Below are 20404 nucleotides of genomic sequence, written 5' to 3' on the forward strand. Positions count from 1 at the left end.
GACGCCGCTTCGAGCTGCAAAACGAGTCAGGTGGAGAAGATGACGCTGCTAAACAGCCTAGTTGCAGATGCCAAGATTAACGTTTGCCAAGACCGTAAGACGCGTGTTCAAGATTGATCAGGAAAGCATAACTTGCTATTCAATTTGTGCATGAACATGGCGTTTTAGTCGAATACCTTTGTTGGCTCAGAAAAAAATTATCATCAGCCTGACTACGCCCATTGTAGGACAAATGCCTCTCCCATGGTCCGCCAATCAACACGGTCTTGTGGTTTTCGTTGTCGAACATTTTAAACTCGTCGGCCCACCTAGCTTTCTGGTCTCGCCTAGCTTTCTGGACACGGGCCCGGCCCATGTCCATTTCTTCTTTTTGATTTCAGCTTGGATATTCTTCACCCTGGTTTGTTCACTGACCCACTCTGCTCTCTTCTTTTAACCGATCATTTTCCTTTCCATGGCTCGCTGTGTTGTCCTCAATTTAAGCTGAACCCTCTTTGTAAGTTAGAAGTGTGGCAGTTTGGGCTAGTTGTTATGACATGACGATATAGTTATAGCGCGAGAACAGGACCACCAAGTGACAAGAAGGACACGAGCGCTTGTGTCTTTGTTTTTTGTGCCACCACGGTGGTCTAGTGGCTAAGGTACTCGGCTGCTGACCCGCAGGACGCGGGATCGAATCCCTGCTGCGGCGGCTGCATTTCCGATGGAGGCGAAAATGTTGTAGACCCGTGTGCTCAGATTTGGGTGCACGTTAAAGAACTCCAAGTGGTCGAGATTTCCGGAGCCCTCCACTACAGCGTCTCTCATAATCACGTGGTTTTAGGACGTTAAACCCCACATATCAATCCTTCTTGTTTCTTTGTCGTCCTTGTCTCTTTGTAAGCCTCCAGGTTTCTGCTTCGTACGTAACTTGATGTGACTACCGGCAAGGTGCAGCCTTCCTCTTGGGGTTATTGGCAGATTTGCGTTCATGGTTGGTGAATGCCTACCGAATGTGATTTGTGAATGCTTGCCACAATGCCTTTTTTTTTTTTACTGAAGCAAAAGTAAGCATTGTGCTGCCGCCTCACGCTGGGGCGCGAAAGCGTGTTGTCTCACAGTTTTGGCGATTCGTCATTAGGCATAGCTTTATATGGGCTGGTTGCCGATCTCAGGCGTGTTATTCAACAACTAACGTTTCTCACCGCTGCATATACGTAGCGCTAGTGTTACGCCGCATTGATAATAGTTGTTTAATTAAAAAAGAGAGAGATCAAGTGTTGTTAAAATAGCGCACTGAAATAAGGACTCAAGCTGTAAAGGTTCGTGATCATATAAAGTTTAGTTTTACGAGCTGGCTACGTAATGCAGGGAAGATCGATGTGTATGAGCTCATCGGTGTTTGCAAGGTCGCCATGTGCGAACATATGTTTTGGTTGTTACTTGTCCCGAATAACTGTACTTCGCAAGGATGAGGTGCCTGGCATTGCAACTGAATGAATGGATTTACTGCTCATAAGGTTGGTTCGTTGCTCATTCTTGCATTGAAATATCCCCTTGGGATTCCCTTAACGAATTCGCTCTCGCAATAACCTTTCCCGTGTTTCTCCTGCTTTCATTCCTGGTACCCTACTGCGACGACTGTGCGTTATATTGACTTACAGTTATTCATCTATTTGATTTCGTAAAACAAGCAAAAAAAAAAAAGAATTATCTTACTGGGTTGCGCACAAGCTGTGTAAGGCACATTGCAAAAAAGCTAAAAGGGGCAGGAGCAAAACGAACAAAAAGAGAAACAGACGTGTTAATTTAGACTTTTATATTGTGCGACGCATTATCAACAGAGTAAAATGCGCTGAAAGCTACACTACTGTTTCTGAGTGCACGAACAGCATCATTATTCGTAAACCACCTACCGCTTAGTTTCTCACGTCGCGGGCGTAGCGTGGTCGGTGGTACGACGGCATGCAAACTGAGTGTGGTGCTTGCGTTGAAAAGTACGTGTTCGAACGGCAAAGTCAGATGTAAACTCAAGCGCACGCATGTCAATGCGCACTCGAAATTTGATGAATCAACTTAAAGATATTTAGGCTGTGTTCTTGTGGTCGCCACCATAGCTCAGTGGTTAGAGCACTGGTCTCGTAAACCAGGGGTCGTGAGTTCGAACCTCACTGGTGGCTCTTAAAGCAGTGTAGAATTTTTATTCTTTTTGAGATTGAGCTTTATTTTTTCTTCGCGACAACATCGCGTCAATGCGCTAATTCTTTCGGAAAGCGGACGTTATTTCAGTTCTCATAGGTGTTCCAATGCTTCGTCGGTTCTTATGCTTCTATGCAGTTCGCCCGTTCATCGTTGGCGAAGACGGTCATGATATCCAATGCAACCAGCCAGACCTACACCATGCGCAACATTTCCCTCCCGGGATTTTTCGGAGACACAACATGTGATGTTTGGAAACAACCGCAACACGTGTTGTTTCAGCTGGCTAACACCTGCTTCTGCGTGTCCTATCTGGCGCCCAATGGTCGTTACGGGATATTGTTTTTACACGCCCTTCTCATTTTAGGCAAGTATGTGGCACGAAAGTATGTAAACTCACTTTAAGCAACAATCGTTTAGCAAAAGATGAATGCTAAGTACGCGTGGCAGCTTGGGCTAGTTGGTATTGCATGACGATAGTTATAGCGCGAGAACCAAAACGACGACACAGAGACAAGAAGGACACAAAAGATACGAGCGCTCGTGTCTTTCGTGTCCTTCTTGTCTCTGTGTCGTCGTTTTGGTTCTCGCGCTATAACTATCGGGATGCTAAATACGCGTTTGGTGGCAGCCCGATAGTTGTACAGTAGCCGCAAAAAGTAAAGTTGAAAGGAGCTCCATATTTTTCACCAGATAGCCTCGACCACAGGCTGGCAGGTAAACTATTTTTGCCATTCACCCTTAACTCCTGCCTTTCCTTTGTTTTGTTTTTCCCGTTCTTTTCGCGTTAGGGAGCTTTAGCATAGCGCACCGCAAGTCCTTGCGGTGCAGTCGCTGTCACTGCGCATGCGTTTAACGCGAGCCGCCGTTCGCGGCCCGCCCGCAGAAAATCCAAAATAGCGTGCGGCGATCGCGGCCCGCGAAGTGCTGTGTGTAGCTTCCGTGCATTTCGGTTGGGGCAAAAGTCTCTAGACTTTTCCCTGGGGGGAGCGTTGGGGAGCAGACGCATGGCAGACGCTATTTTAAAACTCATATAGCGCCCGCAATTTAAAAAAATGCCCGCGACTAAAAAAAAACAAAAAAAAAAACGCCCGCAACACCGTTGGCAGGCGCTGCGGACATTGCTTCAGTTTTGGGCGTCTTACGAGTTTTAGAATTGCGTTTGCTACCCCTAGAGAAAAGTCTATAAACGTTAGCCCCCCCCCCCCCCCCACCACCACAACCCCAAATTCATAGAAACATAGTCTCTTTCCTTCCTCCGTGGTCTCTATGCAGAAGCTACAGGTCCATTTGATTCACCCTGCACTTCCAGAACTAGTTCACAATGGTGCCGTCTGGGTGTTGTCTTCGTGCAGGTGACGTTTCAGCAAGTGCAGCAGAAAAGAGACGCGGAAACGAATACGAAAGTGCAGATGTGCAAGCCCTATGCTACACATCGGTTGTCTTGAGGTCTGTGGAGGCTGTGATTCGTAAAAGGTGGCGCCGCTTACATTGCTTGGCATGTGTCTACCTGAAAATGTTCACTGTCGTACTTGTTGCACAGCGCAAAAACAGACACGAACGCAATCGGCTTTGTCGTCTGCTGCAGCTATCTTGTGCTCCACTGCACGGACTCTGCACTACCTCACGAGCAGGTGCGGGGAATTCGTGAACTAGCTTTGCACGACAGCTGCACTTTCTCGAAACAAATACTGCGGTGCGCAGCCGCCATGTTGAACTCGTGAAACGAATGCCGAAGTGCAGGTGAAACAAGTGGACCTGACATGCAGCGCTTTGCAGGCCGCACTCGCTTGCTCTGCGCTATTCTAAACCTCCCTGCTTCCACTGCGCAGGCGTCATAACAAGAGCTGCCATTTCTGCTTGCGGCCCGCCTACAGAAATTCTGAAATAGCGTGCAGCGATCGCGGCTCCCGAGGCTTGTAAAGGGCTGTGTGTAGCTTCCGTGCATTTGGGTTTGCGGTCGGAGCAAAAGTCCATAGACTTTTCCTTAGGTGGTGCAAACACTATTCTAAAGCCCTAAAACTCGTATGGTGCCTGTAACTAAAGCAATGCCCGCAACGCTTGCGAACGTTATTCTAAACCTTCCTAATAGTCTGGGAACAAGAGGTTGGTAGGAAAACATTCCTGCAAAAAACAGGCGTTTTTAAAAGATGTGCAAGGGAACGCTCACTATTTTGCAAATTATCCATTTCGTCCATAGTCGGGCCCAATCGTGGTTTAAAGTGCAGCAACCTTTCTTGCGCCAATTGCCTCTATGCGTGTTATTTGTATTTATTTATTCACGCACATACGCCTGATAATTTGCAGCGATTCTGGCGCATCAAACCCCAAGATCTTGTTGCTAAATGCATGCGACAGGATTTCTGCGTGTGATACAATCTTCTGTTTTTTTATCATTTTGTGTTATCTCCATCATTGTTCCTTTCACAGTCTCTCAATCTTTTTTTCTTGTTTAGTGTAATTATTGCGATAGCAATGATATGGACAGTCTCGGCTGGTTTTTGCCATCGCCGCCGTCGTCCACGTATACGTTTATACGAAGAAGGATGCGCTAGCCTCATATTTCTGCGGTGCGAACATCACCTTTCCGGCCGGGCTAGAGTGGCATAGAATATGCCGGGCTCGTCTGCGCGTGTACTTATCTCGTGAGTGAACAGGGAGGAGGGAGGGGCCCATATGATTGCTTCTACGGGCTGCGCTCTCAACACGAAAAAACGATTCCAAAAACATTCCTTGAGCGGCCATCTACATATAGATGTGCTCTATACATATAACAAACTGCCACCAGCGGCGACACATGACACACGACCAGCATGCGTTGCCCACGGGAGGCTCTTCTCATCAACGCCGTCACTTCGCACCAGCCTTGTTGTGGTCATCTACCGCGCCACAGGAAACTTGGTTATTCAGCAAGTGCATGTTTACTACAATTAATATTGCTTCTAAAACTGCTAGCCTTGCTTCGTAAAACATTTGAATATGTTGCTATTGCATTCATTGCTCCACCCCTTTAGCGAAACTGTGACTTTTTTAGATACTGTACATGATCAACCTGTGCTCTGAGCAAATGTATATATTTCTCTAGATGTGTGTGTTTAGTCATGAATTACAGCTTGCTGAAAAAAAAAAATCCTTTCTTTTTTGACTTTCGAGTAGAGCCTGTGATTGTATCTGCTATATATCATATATTAGCTTATTCATGGTGCTTTTTAATTTTTAATATAATGAATAACACTGTGGGAGGGGGGGGGACTGCATACTGTCACTGCCATGCACCATTTATTTTGTGCGGAACGTTACTTTCTCATCTTCAGTATGAGCCAACTACTAAGCATGCTACACAGTTTCTCATTGCATTACTTTGTACTGTGTGTGCATGGTAGAATTTTCTGCAATGGGCCTTTTTCCCTAGTGTTACAGTACATGGCTCCTTTAGGAGCATGGAGGAAGGGAAAAGAATTCAGGAGAAAGTCTCATGTGAATCCACTAGTTTCAACAAGGCAAGTTCCTCTAATGCTGGCCCACCAGACCGATGTGCACTGCCTCCTTGGTAGGATTAGGCCCCTGCAGGCGTGCCCACAGTAAAGGCAATCAACCCGAGCCAACCAGTAGTATTGGTTGCCTATCACCTCTTGTAAATTGTTAACATTTATGCCTCGGTTCACCACAAATTCATTGTCGTATTTCTGTCATGGAAATGACACCATAAAAATGTGCACAGTCAGAAGGTAAAAAAAAATCACAGCATATTCACGGAGTGAACGATGAGTGGGACGAAGCGTCTGGCAGTCCATCCGTGCTTCTGTTTGGCCATTCGTTCTTGCTTGTTTCCGTCTGTCTCTGTGTTTGTTTGTGCATCCGTCTGTGCATCAAACAGATAGACAGAGGATAAACGGGACGCGGCCAGCAGATGATGCACGGTCCAATGATAAAACTCTCCGAGGCTTCGCCCCATTGATCATCATTCACTCGGTGGATGTGCTGTGAGGTGGTCTCAACATACATGCATACATACAGGTGACGACCGACCTACGCCTTTAAAATCTTCGCCCTTAAAAAAAATGTTCCGTCAGATGGCATCGCGCCAGCGACCTCTCAGTCCACAGCAACAGATATCGAGCACGTCATTCATTGCACCGTGGCCAAGCACTCTAGCAGCTTTACATATGTACTTTTTATATCTCACACTTCCCTCTTACAGTGCTCATGGTCAGGGGGTGGTGTGGGTGTCTGAGAACAGTGCAGTAAAATAATTCATCATTAGTGTGGCTTCTGCAATTAGCACCTGCAACGTGTGTTGCTACGCATCTGTCCCATTTATCGCGCTTATAAATGGAATTTTGTCAATGCCTTAATACATCGCCTCGTGATGACCTTAGCAGAAGCGTCAGCCTCACTTGTATAGTGTTTATTTGAACTAGCTGAGCGTCCACAACAGCTTTTGCAGACGCAGCCTAAAAAGAAAATATCTGGCAGGCTGCACTCATAGAGCTGCTGCGGATGCATAACTAAATTTGTCTAATAGCTCTGCAAGACACGATCACCTCACCTGGCTGTAATACCGCGTTCTTTGCATACGTTCGCTGCCCTTAGCGTTTCCCTTTACACCGGCTGGGGTGTTCAGCAACTTTCCAACAAACCACGAGATGACCTTAGCCGAAGTTCTGCATCCAATATGTGACACTCTTCTGGCTGTTATGCCTTTTTTTCTGATTTCACTCTCGGTTTTTACATCTACAGCTACCACAATGGTTTGTCTATGCATCGATCGTGGACATTGGTAATCAGGATAGAGATGTACCACCAAGCATCAACATCAGTGCATCTTCATTAAACGTTGCTATTGCTGCTAAACACCAATAGACACTGTGAAAGCTTTCTTATATAATTGTGCAGTAAGCATGCAATTACTCTGCAAGGGCATGTTTTAGTATTTTCATGTTATGCCGATTGTTATGACAGAAGAATAAACCTTGTTTTTTTATGACTATAATCAGATAGAGCTTAAAAAGTCTGGAAAGGCCCTGCTCAGATGATCAAAGCACAGCAGCCAATCGCCTTGTGACTAAAGCAATAGTCTCGCTCGGCGATGTTCTTCAAAGGCGAGGTCACCGGCAGTCCTGCTCATGATGCTAATCTTAAGAGTGCGGCCGTTGTTGCAGGCTTGTATACATCTGCCTTTGAGCAGGAAGTGCCATGGACTTCTCAAGTTACATCTGACTATAGGCTTCGGGATTGTGCAGCGACGCACCCTCCTGATTCTTCTTTTTTTAGAGGCGAAGCACCTTAGTGTCTAGGCTTGTCCATTGTCCGGCACAGCTCATGCAAGTTACCCACTATATGTCCACTGTAACATTTATGATAACTTCTTTGCATTAGCGTCACATCAAATACCATAAATGCAAATGTGACAGGCCGGATAGGTAATGCCGCCTGGCGGGGCTGAGATGAACCAGGCAAACATAGAATTGTTACTGTAGAAATCTAGTGCATTCTACTTATCTGCTATAAATTTTTGGCAGCGGTCAATTACAAAATGAGTTACTTCTTCAAACATCATTTTTCTTGAGGACAATAGGTAGAACAAACAAACCTGCCTATAATTGTTTTTGTTGCAAAGCATCACATGTCGATACCAGCACCTGGAAACCCGGTATTTCATATACTGGACGAACTAAAAATGGCTAATAAACGCAAGAGTGTGTCAAAAGAGTGAAAAATGCCAAGTTGAATGCCGCCTAGACCAGAACATGCTTTATCAGTGCACTTGGAGAAGTTGCAGCGCCGTATCAGCAGCACGTGATCAACCCACAGGTTGGCAAGGCCCGCATACAGCGAGTTCAGAAATGAGCTATTGACAAGTTGGCTTCTCTGCAGCAGTTTGGATTTCTGCGTGGCTGCACTTGATGAACAGTGACGAAGCAGCACACAAAAACAAAAGTGCAACTGTTGCTCACAGTTACTCTACTGTTTTGCGACACACAGCACCACATTTTTTTCATAGTAGCGAAGTCTGGCTGGAGGGTATGCCGACCAGCAAACGTCCACGGAAATGTAAACTTTCAAGCTTGCGTTCCTAGGGACGTTTTTCTAGCTTTCTGCCCACCTTTTTCATTTCATTTCATTTATTGTACCCTCAGGGCTTTACAGCATTGCAGAGGGGAGCGGGCACTGACGAACAATAAAGAGAAGAATACATAGACAAGACACTAGAACATTATTAAACACTGGAAAGCAACTATTATCAACTACAACTATGTTATACAGCCAGTAGATTATACAAGAAAAAATATACATCTTTCGTGGTGATCGGTTGACTGCCATTTTGTTTAACCTTCAGGAAGCATTTAATGAGGGTTCTACAGCTCTCAATGGAATAAAGCATAAAGGGTTCATGACTGTGTGAGTGCACTTCATTATGGGCTGCTTTCATCTGGCTTCTGCAGCTGGCCATCGCTAGAGCCTATGAAGCCGTAGCACTGATTAGACAGCGACCACAGAAAGAGGACAGAATGTGCGCTGTTTTGGTCTTTCTGTGGTCCCTGTCTTATCAGCACTGTGGCTTCATTGATCGTAATTAACCAACTAGCCCAAAAATCTGTTCTCTTACATTCCCATATCGCATAGATTTGAAAAATATTCATTGCACAGATGGAAAATTGGCATTGCTATATATATATATATATATATGGGAATGCTGAGATGTGCCAAAGTCAGGTTTGCATCATTCACAGCATCAACATCAGTGCATTTATTCACGAAGAGACCAGACACCTCAAAGAACCATCTTACTTAAAGTGTTTTTTGTATCACAATGGTTAATTTTGTGCTGAGGCAGAGTGTAAATAGACCTTGTTTTTAGCGTTTTACAGAACCAAGTTTCCTTTAGTATGAGACCTTTCAGTTTTATGAGATGTAAAATGTAGCAACCGTCCGCTGACGTCGGAAGATGGACAAGGCCAGCATTCATTTTGCAACAGTTTGTTATCTGTTCGCAGTTTGCTTAGACACTGAAGGTGACTAAATTGTAATCTCAATGTCATTGTGCGGGTGATTGAGGTCTATTCATGAATCTTTCAGTTTAGAAGAGCTTAATTTGTGCGGTCATATCCAGACTTGAGACGGAATATTACTCAATAGTAGTCAACATGAGCCTTGTAGGAATCATCATTCTTACGAGGGCCATGTCGAAAGAATATTTCAGTGGCTGGTGCGATGCTTACGACAAAACTCTCATTTCCCCAGGCTTTCTGCTCAATTCCACATGGGCTTGGAACGTTATATGTGCTCCAGACATGTTCTCTTGGAGCTTCAGTTTCATGATACTCAACATGGCACAAACCATGTTCCTTCTCTACACCATGAGGCAGGTCAAGTTTCCAAGGGAATTGGAAGATATATATGTCCTCATGTTCCAGCCTCTGCAAGTATGTATGTCACAACTCATGTCTTGTACTGCAGTGGCTTGGATATGTTGGAACTGCAAGTGTGATGTTTGCCCATATAATGGTCTTTACTCAGAACCAAACTACACAGTATAACATCAAGACTTTCAATGGCTTTCATTGCACGTCAGCACTTGCGGAAATTGGAACGCTGACACCCTTGCTCACCAAGCGTAAATGCACTAGAGGCTAACAGTGAGGGTACCCCAAGATCTGCATACTATCACAGACAAGCATCCTGACTAACCTTGTTTTGTTGAGGTTCCTAATATGCCACTTGTGCATTGTAAGAGGGTTCGACCAATCAAGCTTCCTTACAGCTCTGGATTCGCACTTTTGGTGGCAGAAACTCTAGTGCAGTGACACAGTAGTCACTGTCACTAATGTGTTTGTTATTTGTATGAGACATTGCTCACTACAGTGCCAGAAATTATGGAAACCTGCAGGAATCTACTTCATGGATTAAAAGAATAAAGGGCATCATGACTGTGTGTGCTACCAAGGAGGCTTTCAGTGAGTGCACTTCATTATGGGCTGCTGACAGTATTGAAAGCATCAGTTACAGATGTTGTTTCACTATGCATTATTTGCTTCTTTATTCATCAGATACCCCACAGCACCCGAAGGCGTTATAGCAGGGGGGTTACATCAATAAATGACGTACATCTCCATTCACACACACAATACAACTTTGTTCACACATAAATAACATTTTCGTTCACACACATAGTAGAATTTTGTTCACACATCAATACATCTTCGTTCAGGTTACAACACGGGTTTACAGCAGTGAATAAAATATACCTTCGTTCCCACTATGTACTTGCATTTCAGTTAGCCTGTTCCACTGTTTAATCGTTCTAGGAAAAAATGAATTGGCATACATGTTCGTTTTAGCTGGGTATTTCCGAATTTTGCAACTATGATCAAAACGTTTTGAAGTCTAATGAGGGTTGTGTAGGTATATTTCTCTATTAATTCCAGTTTTATTGTAGTAAATGCAGTAAAGAAATTTTAATCTCTGCTTCTCGCGGCAGTCAGAAAGACACTCCCATCCTAGCTCAGCCTTCATTGCAGTGCAATGAAGAATGTGCTTTGCACATTCTTCATTGAAGAATGTGCTTTGAAGAATGTGCTTTGAAGAATGTGCATTGAAGAATGTGCTTTGCACATTCTGCAAGAATGTGCTTTGCATTTTCTATCTTGGGCACATAATCGGAAATTCTGTTTCAGAAAGGGACTTTCTGGACCCAGTTTTTTTCAATGCTATGTAAATCTCCACCTAGGTAGTGTTTAAACCTGCTGCAGTTGATTTCTAAAGTGCATGCATAGCTTGTAAGCAGCGCTTTTGGATCTGAGACGCCTCCTGAAAAGCCTGTGCATCACAGAGAAAGTGATAGGGATGTCGATATCCCTCATGAAATGCTTTGTAAGGTGCGTTGGTTCAATCTGGAATAGACCTGAGCAAAAATGAACAACACAGTCGTACAGTCGTCCTCTCTTCTTGTGTGCTGTCCATTTATGCTCAAATCTATTCCAACATCAATCAGATTGTCCGTTACGCTCAATGCTCAGCTTTCACAGGAGTGAGTGCAGCAGTGCTTAAAAATTTTCATTTTGACGTCTTCAACTATGTTTGAATACAAAAAGCACGTAGAACAAGCTTTTCAAATGCTTGTTTTTGTACCCTACATACCGCCTTGTGAATCAGGCACTTCTGGTACATCTCCAACTTGTTGGCAGGTACCACTACACTAACAACGTTCATGATCACACGTCAATCGGTGGCAGTTCTGCTGACCACAAACGAAGGCATATTTGCATATTTTGAGTTAGAACAAAATAAGAATAAAGAAATGTGTATTGTGGTTCAGAGCTCATTAACTATGTACACCAGTAAAAGGTCACACGATTGAACTCTACTGCATCTGCTCTTTTTCACCACATTGGGTGTCAAAATTCATTTTTTGTGATTTTAGTGAATAAATAAAAATACAGATCCACATCTAATGAAAAAAACCACGGTTCATTTTCTTCGATGCGGCACACAATCTTTCCGTTCGTGCACTTATCTCAATTAGTGATCTGAGCAGTTATCTGCTTAATATTGCACTTGTTTGGTTGCTTTCTGAGATTTGGCAGTTCGCATACAGCAGCTTCAAGCGGTTGGTACATAAGCATTCTTGTAGTAGACGAGAGAATCTGTGCCATCTAATTCTGTCACAGTTTGTAATTGAGTAGTACTGAATCCTCTACTAAACCTCACCGAGCCGAGCTTGTCATCTCAATCTATGTTTTTCACACAACTATTGCAGTTTTGCAATTTCTATTTGCAATGCTACAGTAGCACATTCATGTCACTTCTATTTTTGCTTCATATCAAACTTTTGCTATGTGACGATGAACTTTTTATGTTTTGTAGCTGTTGGAGCATGTTGCACACAAGACTGGCCCACTTGGGAGCAGACATGGAACAATGTTTTTTTCTGGACATAGAGATCCAGGATGCATAACAAAGGTGGCGCTAACTTTAGTCCAAAGACAAAACCTTCAGTTAGACTGCAGGGGAATAAGAAACGACGGCACTATTGCGCGCATATCTAACAAAATGTTTTGCTCGAGTGTCTTGACATCAACATTTTAATAATGAAAAAGAAGCATTATAAAAACCTGGAGGGCTACTTAGACATGTTAGTTCTGTGTCCCTCAGTAACATTAAATGGTACTTTATGTTATGAATAAGAATGTAAATGTTTTTAGACTACCCAGTCTTATTTATCTCTGTCACATAGGTTGCATGCACAATGCACATGAGACATAGGCTGTCACTTGAAACCATGCTTTGTTCCATGCCTCAAATGGAGAATTTCCTGCTATAGAAAAGCACATTTCTGCTTTAAACTGTATTTTTTTTGTTGCAGCTCCAAAGCACGAAATGCCACTTTTATTTCTGATTGTATGAACTGTTTTGTTTACTCATTTTTCAGTAGTTACAGTTATTTAATGTTTCATTTGATGTCATTGCGCCTTAGTGGGAAAATGTTATTTCTTTCTTTGTGCACATAATTTCTGAAAAAACTCGGGAATTTTTTATGATGACTTGAACGTGAAAGCCTTCTGAAGTGTTCAACCGTAATTCATCATCACTCGGAAAGTAGCGAAGTATGCGCTATGTCTATTTAAAGCAATGTGTGCACCTGTACTGCTGCACACGTTGTCAGTGAATCATGGTTGAACACTTTGTAATGGATGGGAAGCTCTGAACCACCTGCTCATTTACACTCTTCACGAGGTGCGATGCTTGGTGCAGTCCCACGCTTCTGCCATGCCGTATTAAGTCTGTTCACGTGACTCCCCACCCAACATGACAATTGCATCAAGTCAGTTTGTAGGAGGCAAGTATGTCATGAAAAATTCTTCCTTCGAGATTGAAGTGAAAATCGCTTCACGAGAATGGGTTACTTATTTTGAGTGATTTTTGTTGTTGTTGCATCGCGTCATTGAACATAGTGTGTCCAGTAACACTCTTGAGAGGGGAGGAGTTAGTATGAGGCACTCATTAGCGGCATGTTGTGTGTAGCGCAACTAATGCAGCTGATGCAGAGCGCGGTTTGAGCTCTTGACCCATCAACTAACAACGCTGACCGGTTCCGCGAGGGCGAACGTGGAAGACCCAGGCATGGGAACAAGGCGACTCCATGGTTTACACGGTTCACGGGCAGAGCCGTCAAGGTTGCCCCCAGTTTGGAACAAAAAGGGGACAGCTTACCCGGAAGCATGAATCAGGCCAAGCGGGGTCGTCTGGTCCTAAGTCATTTTTTGGCATACACGTGTGTCGTTGAGACATGACCACTGGGCTGACCGAGACATAGTTGCGGCATGCAGATGAGCTTGTCCTCCCCCGCTATATGTCATTACTGAGTGTTGTTCGGATGGCGTTGTGCCTCGCTGTCACATGCACACCTGGTCAGCAACTCAGTGCACAGGGCCTCACAGTCTACTCACTGCTCTTAAAATTCTACGAGGCGACGTTGAATGAGAGAGCTGACGGAGCTGGAGCGTGAAACCGGCTACCGGCAGAGGTCAGCCAATACACGACCTGACATGGGAGAGTGTGACACGCTGAGAACGTATCCCTTCTTGTGTTGTATTCGGTAAAGTGGTTTTTACCAATCCGTTGCCTGTTATGAAAGTGTTTCTGCGATTGATGGTGGTGATGGTAGCCCACACGTGTCATTGGCTTGTGCGGAGACCCTTTGTTCAACCGAGGGTTGAAAAGAGGGTGTTTGAATGTGAAATCGGAGAGTGAAGGTTCGAGCTTGGACCCGGGCAGACGCCTGAATGCTGCAGTAAAGTGTCTCTTCACTGGAATACAGATCTTCCTTCGCGCTGCCACCGAGCACTCGAGTCATCGAGGGGCACCCATTCCAAACTTCAAACACCTTCTTACCTTAGCTAGTGTACAAGCTAATCGAGGAGCAAAAAATTAACTACTATGTCCTTTCCCAAAGCTCTTTCTAGCATTGGCATGGCTCTGTGGTGGAATCGTTCACTGCCACACAGATTTCCTGCGTTTAATGCCATCTTGAAACCTGGTTTTACTTCTCGTTCTGTGATAGGTCACGTGAGTTTTCGTACTGCACACTGTGGCTAGCACCTGATGAAGCGCTTGCATCTTTTGTCATAGGAAGAGATTGATTATGCATTACATGAAGACAAACTTGACAAGTAGTGTACTTTTTTATCAGGTACCACGACTGCTGTTCAAAAAATTGGTGAGCTTGGAGTATGCCCAAATATGTAACCTTCATGCTGGCGAAGCTTATGCCATGCAAAACTTGACAAAGACTGATCGCTTGGGACTCTTGATTGCTGGAAAGTGAGTATTCACTGTATTAGTAATAAAATATGTCACTTATTGGTGTTGTAACAAGTGCATGTAAATTTACAACATGCAATTTATTACATTGCTTTGTTCTTAAAGGGGCCTTGCAACTTTTCTATGATTTATGATAGAATAGTCTGCGTTGGCATATAATGCTTCACATGCCACAAAGTTTATTGCAATCTGTGAAGTAGGTGTAGAGTTGTAGAGATTTGTCACATACTTAAAGCACTTTCTTTCGTACCACTAAACGTGCGGGAAGCTACACTGGGGGATGCATCCCTTTCTCAGTGTGCATCATGACTTGCTGCTGAAATTGATCAATGGCCTTGCACTGAGGATATATGGCATTATTTGTAGCAGTGATTTTTAGATGACATTAAGAATTAAATATAAATTTCAGATGCATGCTGCATGTTTGGCTCGCATGTTCCCCAGAGCCTCAGCAGAAAGTTGAGGCTTTGTTTTCGCACCGTGCTCAAGAAGTATCATGGAGACCATCCAAAGGAACCCTGAAGTGCTTCAAAGGTACCTTTTTTTAGGTGCAATTTATTTTGTTTTGTTGCTATTTCTGTACTATGTTGTTCTTGCTGGGTTTTTTTTTAGGCGATGTTAGAAGTGACATCGCTCCAGGCACAGCCCATAGATGCCAGTAGTTAGCGTGCATGCATCTTTTGTTAAGCAGGAGAGATCAGGTTCATTCTATTCATTCTGCCACTGCTACTTGCCCTAGTAGCTTAGCAAATAAATTTTGCGCTGCTTAAGCTTCAAGGCACATGTTCCACTCCTGGCTACACCAGTCATATTTCAGTGGTGTGAAATGCTGAGAACACCTGTGGGTGTTGATTGTAGTGCTCTTGATGAACACCATGTGGTCTGAATTATTCGGTAGCGAGGCGCAGTCGCGCCAGTCCTTGCCAGCAGCCGTGCAAAAGAAGAACAGTGTCGCGTGGCTCGTGATGCGCAAGCCACGTGATAGTCAGAACAAAACTAGTTCATGCGCCTGGCGTGTCAAACGCTGGCAGCCACTGCCTCTCCGCTTCAGCCAACGAATGAAGTGGCGAGATTGGCACAACCACGTCGGCCGCCTTAAGGATGTCGTCTCACATTTCTCTCGCTCTCGCCACAAGTGGTGACCCGTAGAACGTGCCCTTCAACGAGTCATCGGCTGCCATGCTTTCGCGACTCTGCCTGCCGGTGCCGCGGTTCCATTCAATCTACCCCAAAGTGTGGTCTATGCTGCTCGTTGTTGTTCTCACTGTGAATGGCATCACGGACCAGCCGCTGATGTATTCCTTCCTTTTCGATGCCTCCCGGTACAGCTGCATCATCTCGCTGCCACTTCAAGCTCTAGCCCTCAGCCGTACGATGCCCTTTGCTCTGCAGTGCTTGCCTGCTATGACCTCTCGTACCGCCCGCTTCCGGGGACCTGTGACTTCCAGATTTTTTATGCGTCGCAGTGTGCGGTACCCTCCGGCCTGCAGCTCTCTACTGACTGTGGCCTAACTACCTCAGCGCCTCCTTCCACCTTTCGTCCGGCCACTAGCGCAGCGATTCTTGCGCCCGGTCACAGACCCGACGAGATTCTTTAAGATGTTGCTGCTGCCAACAACCAGTCCGCCATGAAGTTCATTTTTTCGAAGTGCTCGGCCGATGGTCGTTCAGCCACTCCCGCACATTTTCCCTGACCTCCACAGTCCACGACCCATCTGATGTATCAGGCTCCACAATGGCTACATTGCCGCATGCCCTGGAGTCTTACATGACCCCGGACATCGTCACGCCCGCTATGCACCCCCCAATCGTGAAGGCATCACCATCGACAATGTCTGAAGGCAACTTTCTATCTATGTCAGCGCTCTATGTGTCCTGCTAGCTGCCGCTATCATCGGCTTCGATGTATCCTGCAGCAGAACTTCATACCCCTCACCAGACATGGCCAAACGTGTGAGATGTTGCAATCATGACTGATGCACCTGCTTACGACGTGCCTGACTTGCCTATGGCAGAGCACACCATTCAGTTCACACCTTCCACAGAGGCAGCCATCAGCCACATCGACCTGCGCACGAGCCCTCGTGCGCAGACTAATGAAGGGGCTTCTACGAGTCCAGGGATGCCGACTGACTCTCTTCCAGAATGCACGCTTTCTCTGTTCCATTACGTGCCTCCTGCCGTGTTCTCGACGAGGGACGCGAACAAGCAAGTGTTTAACTCGAATACAAACATTCCCTTTGACACATTGCAAGCCTCGTTCACCTTGGCCCGACGCGCTGACCGATCACGTGCCATTCTTCGCATGGTCTTTTCGAGCGCGTTTCTATGTCAGTCAACTCGTATACTCATGTCGATACGCCGGCCATAATAGAATGCAAAAGGTGTCATTGCACCGCCATTGACTTCCACACAAGCACCACCAATCCGCCGCCAATGTTAGCGGCCAAGTCGGTACTTCTACGGACACCTTTCACACCCGCATCCGCTCGTGCTACCTGGAGCACTCACGAAAGCACCTACCAAGCCATCGTGGGACCTGCTTGTCTATAAACACGCCCGGTGCCTTCTTCCTCGGCCACTTCGTTTCTCCCAGTGCCGACCACCGGAACAATCCTCATGACCCTGTGCCCTTTCGTATTAATGGCTCGAGACTTTCCAACGGACACCCTACGGATTGTCGTTCATAAACATAATATCTGTTCATCTCTTTCTTTTGCAAATATGTCTCCGATCGTGCAAAGCTGATGTAGCGTTGCGTAGTTGCGCCTGTTTTTGCTAGCAGCAATGCAAAAGAAGAAGAGCGCCACATGGCTTGTGATACGCGAGCCACGTGGTAGTCAGAACAGAACTAGTTCACGCGTCTGGCACGTCGAACGCTGGCAGCCGCCACCGCTCCGCTTCAGCCTACGAATAAAGTGGGGAGGTTGGCATGGCCCTATCAGCTGCCATCACGATGTCGTCTCGCGTCTCCCTCTCTCTTGATACAAGTCTCCCACTATGGTGTGCCTCACAATCGTACTCCAGAAGTTGTTATCACCTCTGCTTTGCTGTGACAAAGGTTCACAGGAGTACCTGTCAGGCACCAAAGAGGAAGGATTGCACAGCAATATCAATAAAGAAAGAAATCAAGGGAACGTAAAATAAGGCCATGATGGGCACGGTATTGCCATTTCCAATGAAAGAGTAATGAGCTAAGGCGGAATAAGAATGTTAAAAGTGACCGATCATGTGACCCAAAAATTTGACAGAGGACAAGAGAAGGGACAAATACGAGTGCTTTCTTGCCCCTTCATGTGTCCTGTGTCAAATTTTTGCGCTAAGTTATGAGCTATTCATGACCAACATGCCCAACTTCACACTATGGTCAGCTAAAAGTAAATATTGCATTCTTGACATCTCCATTCGTGATATGCCCTTTTCAAAGAATTTTTACGATGTGTAATTCTTCGAGGGTTTCGCATTTCGTGAAAATGTGTTTCTGGGCCCTGTTAATGTGGTTGTAAACCATTTTTTCAAGTGATTATACAATGAACTCAGTATCATGGTTCTTTATCCTCCTGTGTGCTGCACCGAAGCACCTTTTGTTCCTTGCATTGACTGTGCTGAAAGGAACTTCTGATATGTTGTATAGGTCACATCTTAAGGAGTTTGAAAGCTCTGTTTTGCCTGGGGACATGAATAATAATATTCAAATGCAGGTGAAAGCAAAATTTGAGGTTAAATGAAGTTCATGTAAGCACCAATTTGAAAAATAGGCATTTATAGGCACTATAAAACAAGCCCTCCTTAACCTCTAATTCATGCTCATGTACCAGAATGGCACGATAGGAACTCAAGGAAGAAAATAGGAATTTGCCTGAAATTCTGTCCCTGCTTATTATGCTTGCCCCTTTGCTAAGACATTTATTTGTACTGCATAGCACCTCGGTCTTAGATGTAAAGCATTATACATTCAGTTGTCATTGTGGTGCATACACAACATTTTCTTTTGCAAAAATTGCATTTTTTATATTTTTCAGGGTCAGTGTACTGACAGATCATCATTTTTTACACTATATACATCCCCGTGAGTTCTTGGATTCACCTGAATTTGAGTCTACCCGGTCTGGCGTTGATGACAAATTTAAGGTAATGCTATCACATTGTTTAGCTCTTCCTCAATGCTCTTATAATGATGGGCTTTTCATTCCTAGTTTATGCTTGAGGTTAGTATTTTGTGTTTGTTTGTCTTTTATAGCATTCCAGTGAGTTAGCAAGTGCTAATCGAGATTCTCAGTTGATCACTCATTTGTGATTAAAATATCAAGTATCTTCTTTTACATCATCGTTCATACAAATGAGTAATTTGATTGGGTTAAGCAAAGATATCGGTACCTTTAGCTGATGCAATTTCTTTCTAAGAGAAAGTAAGAACTTTTCACTGGCATACGTAATCATCCTGAGACATGTTTCTGACCCACTTGTAGAACTCGGCCATAACTGGCTGTATGTATACTGGTTTGTGAAGTGTACCCTGAAGTGTCTGATGTTTCAAAAAAGGAATTTACAGCTCAAACATGGTATAAACAAAATGAAACACGAGAACACCACACCCACACTCGTGTTTTATTTTCCTTGTTCTATGTTTGTGCTGCTCAGGGTAATGAAACGAAATGTTTCCTGTTTCAGTTTTTGTAGTGTTTCATTGCAAAAAGTTTCGTTCTGATTCTGTTCCAGAACAAAAAAATAAATATAAATAAGTGCTTCGTAACTGTTTGTAACGGTTTTTATTTGTATGCAAGATTTGAAGTTGAAGTAACAATAATGCTTCTTTTAAGAACGTGGGACAGGGGCAATACACATTCTTTCCATATTCTTCAGAAGAGCGCAAGTGACTGTACCAAGAATTCCTACCAACTAGCACGAACCGGTACCCGTCTAAGTCATCCACAGTACTATTTTCTCAAAAGTGAATTGCAATATTTTTTGAGCAGGCTCACTGCTTTGTGTCTAGGGAGGCATGACCTCAGAAGCAGCACGTCATCGAGCGATGACGTGCCGACTCTTTGACATGCAAGACCGCTATTCTGATAAAACAAACTTCAGCACCGAGAATCTATACCGGCCGACGTGACAGGCGTGTATTGGAATCTGGGCTGCCGAAGTGACACAGCGGGACAACAACAGAAGAGTGAACAAAGTTGTTTACTGACAGCGGTTTGTATACTGGTGTAGGGAAAGGGCAAAAGGGGGTGTGTGCTTTGACAACAACAAAGGTGCTGTGTGCGCATACCCTATGAAAGCACACACGTGCCAATACAATACATCTCCCTTCCTCAAAGAAGGTTTTTGAAGCTGAATCACCATGTATTTATTTGTTTAAAATTAGCATCATATGCTAGCCACTTGGGTGGTCTTGACTGTCTTTGGGATCTACGAAGTTCAAGGGGCGGCAGGCTTCTTCCGAGGGCTCCATGTGCGGGAGCAGCCTCTGATGACATCGTTAAGGCAACTTGCTCATCATCGTGCTCGTCGTCAGTGTCATTTGGCAGTACCTCTGGACGTGGGCTTTTTTTTCTTGCCAGAAGGGGGTGTGTGTTTAGCTGCAACACTGTCCTGTTCTCCATTATAATGAAGAAGAACTGTGGAACCACTGGTGCTGCTACTGTGGCTTTCTGGGACCATGATTTTCCTCTCAGTCGCACGACATTGTCTCATTCAAGGGCTGGTAGTGGTCGATGGCTTCGGCTGTGCTGGCGATGTTTTTTTCTCGAACCTCTAGATGATGAGCAAAGTCAGGAAGCAGGGTGCGCAAGCATGTTCTTTGGAGTCACTCGCCAGGAGACCGTCCATCTTCCAAAGTGCTTGCACGTTAATTTAGTAGGCCTAGCCAAAAATCTTTGTTTGCTTGCGTGGTCTT

The 20404-nt window shown here is 44.7% G+C and overlaps 1 protein-coding gene and 1 non-coding gene across 2 annotated transcripts in view; both read left to right on the plus strand.

Moving 5' to 3' along the window:
* The first annotated feature begins 1244 nt into the window (after positions 1-1244).
* LOC119175060 (popeye domain-containing protein 3) overlaps positions 1245-20404 on the plus strand; it is a 29895-nt gene continuing 10735 nt past the window's right edge. Inside the window, exons 1-5 of the mRNA XM_037426254.2 lie at positions 1245-1499; positions 2317-2545; positions 9424-9605; positions 14372-14502; positions 18525-18633. Coding sequence (XP_037282151.1) covers positions 1476-1499; positions 2317-2545; positions 9424-9605; positions 14372-14502; positions 18525-18633 — 675 coding nt within the window. The 5' untranslated portion in view covers positions 1245-1475. The remainder of the gene's footprint in view (positions 1500-2316; positions 2546-9423; positions 9606-14371; positions 14503-18524; positions 18634-20404) is intronic.
* Positions 2087-2159, plus strand: TRNAT-CGU (transfer RNA threonine (anticodon CGU)). The gene has a single exon. It is a non-coding gene; the product is annotated as a tRNA-Thr (tRNA).

This window comes from Rhipicephalus microplus, chromosome 5, assembly GCF_043290135.1.
Source record: "Rhipicephalus microplus isolate Deutch F79 chromosome 5, USDA_Rmic, whole genome shotgun sequence".
Classification (NCBI taxonomy): domain Eukaryota; kingdom Metazoa; phylum Arthropoda; class Arachnida; order Ixodida; family Ixodidae; genus Rhipicephalus; species Rhipicephalus microplus.